This window comes from Fringilla coelebs (genome assembly GCF_963513975.1).
Source record: "Fringilla coelebs genome assembly, chromosome: 16".
Lineage (NCBI taxonomy): Eukaryota > Metazoa > Chordata > Aves > Passeriformes > Fringillidae > Fringilla > Fringilla coelebs.
This window is the reverse complement of record NC_140042.1, coordinates 2,049,332-2,055,331: the sequence shown is the minus strand read 5'-3', so window position 1 is coordinate 2,055,331 and position 6,000 is coordinate 2,049,332. Positions and strand designations below refer to the sequence as shown.

The following is a 6,000-nucleotide window of genomic DNA, read 5'->3' as shown; positions in this document are numbered from 1 at the left end:
TCCATTGGTACAACAGAGTTTATTTATTCAGCCTAAAAAAGCTTAGAGGAGGATGCATTTCACAGGACCATTTTTGGAAGGTGCAATAATTTCAATTCCTCATTTGCCAAAAAAAAAAAAATCTCTAAAGAGAAACTGGGTTTGCAAAGTTTTAACTACAGGGAAACTGCTACAGCTGGAAACTTTCCGTGTCATTCATTCTATAAAAAGGTGTACAAAAGGCTGCTATAAAAATACTTCGTTTTACTCTGAGACAGCCTGACCCCTAAAAACACTGAATAAAATACAATAATCATCAATAAAACACTGAATGTTACCAATAACATCAATTCCCACAACACTTCAGCCTTACTGAGAGGATCAGGCTTGGGCATTATCCCAGATCCTCCTGGGCTGGTGTTTTTTGGAGTGACTGAGTTGGAGCAGCTCCTCCTTTCCCTCAGAAGGGCTTTGGGGGGCTCAGAAGCCCTGGAGCAGCCCCAGGGGTCTGGGGGGCTCAGAAGCCCTGCAGCCCCTGGGGCCCAGGCCCCTGGCCCACGTCGTAGCCCAGCTTGTGCATGTCTTTGGTCATCACGTTGAAGGAAACGGTGACAAAGCCCTGGGACCGCACCCTGGTCACTGCACGGAGGGCAGGGGGAGGGATTAATTAGAGATTAATTAGAGATTAATGAAAGGATGCAAGTGGAGGTCTTTGTCAGCAGGCAGGAGCTGCCAGGACTCACCTTCCCGTCCCTCTCCCTGCGCCACCACTTTGGGGTCGGTGAATTCCGGGCGCCTCCCTGTGAACCAGCTTGGAGAAAAACACAAAATATTGAATGCAAAACACAAAATATTGAATGCAAAACACAAATTAATGAATGCAAACCACAAAATAGTGAATGCAAAATAATGAATACAAAATTCAAATGAATGAATACAAAACAATGAATACAAAAACAAAATAATGAATACAGAAAACAAATCATTGAATTAAAAAAATGAATTCAAAATACAAATTAATGAATACAAAATACAAAATCATGAATACAAAATACAAATTATCGAATTCAAAATACTAATCATTGAATACAAAATACAAAATTATTTAATTCAAAATGCAAATTACTGAATACAAAATAATTAATTTAAAATACAAATTGAATACAAAACACAAAATTATGAATGCAAAATACAAATCATTGAATGCAAAATACAAAATGATGAATACAAAATAATGAATTGGGTGGCTGAGATGGATCCAGGCCATGAGATGAATGTCAGTGAGACTGCCAGGAGGGTTTTGAAGCCTGATTCTCTTTATTGATCTAATTCAATCAAAGGTAAGTTTTGCCTTAAGGAAAAAAATGCAACTGGTTTAATACAGATTTTGTTAAATCCAGGTTTTTTTCTGGGCTAGAAGAATCTTTCTGTGGCAAAGATATTGTTGAAAAATTCTTCTTGATCACTCAGAGAACCATAGAGGGCTTGAGACCTTGAATTTCTTTAAAAAATTGGATTTGGAATTGTTTTGTCATGGGTTTGCTCTTCCTGTGGCTGTCCTTCCAAAACAGCCTCAACAAGATTCAGGCAGTAATTTAGTGCAGCTAGCAGGTAATTAATATGTTTGCTATTTTATATATAACATAATCTATTCATCTGTTTATATTATTGTATTACTCTAATTAATATTGTTGCTAATATGCTTATGAAAGCTTCTCAGAAGACCCAGACACCTGAAAATGTGATTTTTACTCACAGAACACAAAGCTGGTCATGGCACAGAGCAGTGACACCTCTGCACCACTGAGTGGCTGCAAATGCCTTTGTGGCTGAGGACAGGAGAGAAATTAACTCCTTAATGAATGAAAGTCATTAATTATTACCTTGTGAGCTGCTGCAGCCTCGAGGTGGACTCAGGGACAAACATGGCAATGGTTCTTTTGTGCCTGAAATGAAGAGGAGAGCCCAGAACCTCAGGAATTAACAAAAAGCAGGATTTTTATATTTATGAATGCACAGAATTTCTGGCACATCAGGAACTTTCCCTTCACACAGAAAGGGTTTGTTTGCACAGGAACAACAGATTTTCCTCCATTCCATCCTCCAGTAAATGAGAATTTATTGTGTGAGGAACTGAGCTTCATTTCTGGGCTTTTTACAGGCCAGTTTTGGCTTTACAGGATTACCAAAATTTATTTAATGATCAAAGAATTCTGCTAGAGAATCTTTGTGAACTGACAGGGCACGGTGAGGAGATTTTTGGGAGCTTTTTTGTTTCAGAAACAGCAGAATAACTGGACCAGGAGGTGTTTTGAGCCCTGCAGGTCAGGCTGGCACTCACCTGCCTGGCACGAAGGGCACGTGCACAGCTCCATAACCCCTGACCACATCATGGCCAAAGAAGTCAGGCCCATAGACACTGATCACAATCTGTGGCCCTGCAAGGAAACGGGGGTGAGGGGGGCTTTGGCACCAGGGCCAGACCCCCCCCCAGCACTCACAGCCGAAAGGGTTGGTGCTCTTGAAGGTGATGTCGATGGGGAAGTTCCAGACCAGCGTGGTGGGTGAGACGCTGCTCTTGGAGGTGATCTGCGAGATTCCCTCCTCCAGGCCCTGCAGGGAGCAGGGGGTGAGCCCGGGCTGGGCTGAGCCCGGGGTGGGGACAGCGGGACACGGGATGGGGACAGGGCAGGGGCGGTACCGCCGTGGGGACCCAGTCCTGGCCGTAGACAAAGGAGAACTTGCAGTAGAGGTCATCGAATCCTGGGAACTGCGAGAGAGACGGAGGGAGGGATTACTGGGAATTCACTGGGAATTTCTGGGGGTGAGGATCTGCCCGAGTCAGGGTGCTGAGGGCAGATGTGTCAGCGGGACTGGGACAGACAGGCTGGGCTTGGGAGGGGTTAAGACAGGCATGGGTTAAGGAGGATGAAGCCAGGCAGGGTTATGGGGCCGCTGAGGGTGTGCAGTGTTGGGCGGGATGAGGATGGGTTGGGTTTGGGGCTGAGGTCGGCCAGGATCAGGGTGGGCAGATTCTCATCCCGCGCGAGTGGCCGCAGCACCGAGACCGGGCCAGGGCGATTCCCCCATCCCTCCGTGCTGTCCCGGTGTGCTTCCCGCGGTGTCCCCGGGTGTCCCGCACCTCCCCGCTCTCGATCTCGCCGCTCACGGCCAGCAGGAAGACGCTGGGCGCCGCCATGGCGGGCACGCCGGTTGCCGTGGCGACGGACGGGGCGGCGCAGCGGCCAAACTTCCCCGGCGCCGCGCTTCGCTTCTCTTCGCGGGGCTCCCGGTCCGCAAAATTGCCCCAAAATCACCCAAAAATCGCCCCAAAACGCGGCCATCCCACCTCCGGCACCTCCGGCACCCCCGGCACCGGTGTTCCCGGGCGGATCCTACCCGCTCCCCTCAGCCGCTGAGCCCGCCCGGCGCTGCCCCGTTATCCTCGCACTGCCACGTGTCCAGAACTTTATTTATTATTATTTTTATTTAATATCAGCCTAAAGCAACCCCAGCAGGGGATTCAGCCTGCCCAGGGGATGGGCAGGGCCCCAAAGCTGCCGGACTTCAGGGACAGCGCTCTGAGGGATGCACAGGGCGGGGGTTTGGGGTGTTTGGAGCCGGACGGGATCCCAGGATGGGCTGGGACGATCCAGCTCGGGATATTCCCGATCCTACAATTCCACGTGTGGAGGCCATGGCCACTAGATGATGCTGCCGGCAAGGGCCAGAGCGGGAGGTGTTGGCAGGGAGGAGGAGGGAAATGGTGGATTTTGTGCTCTCTGGAGGCTCAGCCCCCGCCGTGAGGAGCGGGGCCCGCGGTGCCCTCAGCAGGGCGGGTTTGCTCATGGCGAGCGGAGCAATGCCCTCACAGCGCTGCTGCGGATGGCGGCGGGAAAAGGAGGGAACTGCACGGTGCCGCGTTAATTATCCCGCTCTAATTAGAAAAGGAAAGGGGGAGTTGGGTGTGTAAATAGGGATGGGTGTGCTGCGGCTTTGCGAGAGCTGCACCCGCTGAGATCCGCTGAGGGTGACTTGTTCTGATGGCGGCCACGCCGTGAGGGTGAGAGGATGGGGCTGGCCCAGTGACAGTTCTGGACTGGTGACATGGTGCTGGCCATGAAGAATTAATTTGTATTGGAACTCGTTATCATTGGTGAGATTTCTTTTGGTTAACGAGCAAAATGAATTAATGAGCCAGTCAGGATAAATTGACAAAGAGCAGCGAGGAAGACCCGGGGAGATGGTGCCCAGAGGGACAGTTGGATTTGATAGGGACATAAAGAATAAAAGCAAGGAGAAGAGGGGAGGGTAAACAAGCTCCTTCTCCTGCTGGCCTGGTGCTGGGACAGTTTTGGACTGGTGACACGGTGCTGGCCCATCGGGACCGTGGTTGTGCCAGGGAATTTGCTGCCCACACACCATGTCAGGGCCATGGAGGCTGCCCAGCCCGGCTGTGGTTCATCCCTCTCCTCCTTCCTGCATCTCAGGCCACCTTCCCCTCTCCCTGAGGAATTTTGGGGTGTTCATTGCTACCCGCTGGGGAAGGGTGGGAGGAGTGGAGGAAGCCCTTCCACATTTCAGTAGATGTGTTCTCTGTCAAGACCTATTTCAATTTGGTTTTTCAGGCCAAACAAATTTGGCCGAGAGAAGAATGGGACAGGGAAGCAGGAGGGGTGGGAGGGAATGCCTGAAATGTTATCCTTTCTCCACAGCCCTTCAGAAATGCTTCAGGGAAAAGAATTCATTTGAACTGAAAATGATCAGGGGTGGGGGGGAAGTAGAGCAGTTCTGGAGCAGCTGTCTGGAGCAGCTAGTGAGGCTGTTTAATTAACACTGCACTTGGCTACCAGCTACCTTGGAGCCAATTTCAGGACATTTTTGTTGCCTGGCAGGTGATATACAGCTGCTGGAGGAGTTCTCCCAGCAATAGGAGACCTTCCCCATGGCAGAGAGACAGCAGGGGGGTTATTCAGCAGCCATGAGTCATCTCTACCTGCATCTGGAAGGACTCTGTCCCCTCCCAGCCATAGCAAGACTTTTTATTCTTCCCTTCTTTGCATGCCAGCCTTGTTTTAATTAGCTGTATTTTTAATCTTTGTGAGCAGAGTGAAATCCCAAGCAAGGAAGTGGTTTTATCCTGCTGGAAAACTTAATTAATGTTCCATCAGAGAGTTTGATTTCCAAGCATGATGAAGGTTTGTGGATGGTGGTGACCCCATGGGTGTTATTTAGCAATGCTGTTGCTTCTCCTGGCTGATAAAACATTCTCCTCTTCACCAGGGCTTGTCCTAATGCTGTGATTTTTACAGGAATCCTCCCAGGGAGAAAGGACAGGCTGCTGCTGATCACTGACTTGTCACCTCTTCCAGGTTGGATCCCAGCTCCTGGGGAGCCATTCCCAGTGTCCCTGCAGCACTGACCTCTGTGCTGGAGGCACGGAGTGGAACAGCTGAGGGAATTATGTTTGCTTCATTCCCAGCAAGAGCCAAGCGCTGGAAAAACAACAAAAAATCCAAACTGCCAGGAGCTCTGTCAGTGGGAGCTCCTGAACCCAACCCAGGCACTGTGTCCTGCCCAGGCTGCCTGGCTCTGCGTCCGGGGGCTCCCAGGGAGGCTGGAGAGTTGTGGTGAGCCCTTTCCCTGGGTTTCCCCTGGAATTGCTTCTGGATGAGCCTGGGGAGGGCAGGCAGGGGCTCTCTTGCTCCTGGGCAGGGCTGCAGTGCCAGCAGGGGATCCCTGTGGGATGTATCTCCTGCCCATCACCCCAGCTCTGGGCTCAGCCGCTGCAGCTGCAGCAGGAGCAGGAGATCCCTGGAGCACAGAGTGGAAAGACGCCCCGTGCTGCAGGGAGGGAGCAGGAGCTGCTCCTTTGTCTCCATTACCTGCTCAAGCCCCATCACAGCAGCCCCAGGGCTGATCCAGGGAAGGTGGCAGAGGCGCAAACAACACCACAGTGGCGCAGCACAAAAGTTTATTTTGAATCCCAAATATTTATGATCAACACCTGGTAAATGGCCA

The 6,000-nt window shown here is 50.6% G+C and overlaps 1 protein-coding gene across 2 annotated transcripts; it reads right to left on the bottom strand.

The window, feature by feature from the left end:
• Positions 1-3,183, bottom strand: B9D1 (B9 domain containing 1). Of its 2 annotated transcripts, XM_084216564.1 has the most exons (7): positions 3,122-3,183; positions 2,681-2,749; positions 2,481-2,592; positions 2,321-2,417; positions 1,863-1,925; positions 723-790; positions 1-618 (listed from the first exon to the last, which is right to left on the bottom strand). In XM_084216564.1, the coding sequence occupies exons 1-7, from the start codon at positions 3,176-3,178 to the stop codon at positions 497-499; spliced, it is 588 nt and encodes a 195-aa protein (XP_084072690.1). In that variant the 5' UTR covers positions 3,179-3,183; the 3' UTR covers positions 1-496. The 2 variants fall into 2 exon arrangements, with proteins under 2 accessions (XP_084072690.1, XP_084072689.1); XM_084216563.1 differs by having other exon boundaries at positions 2,321-2,592.
• Positions 3,184-6,000: the final 2,817 nt, after the last annotated feature.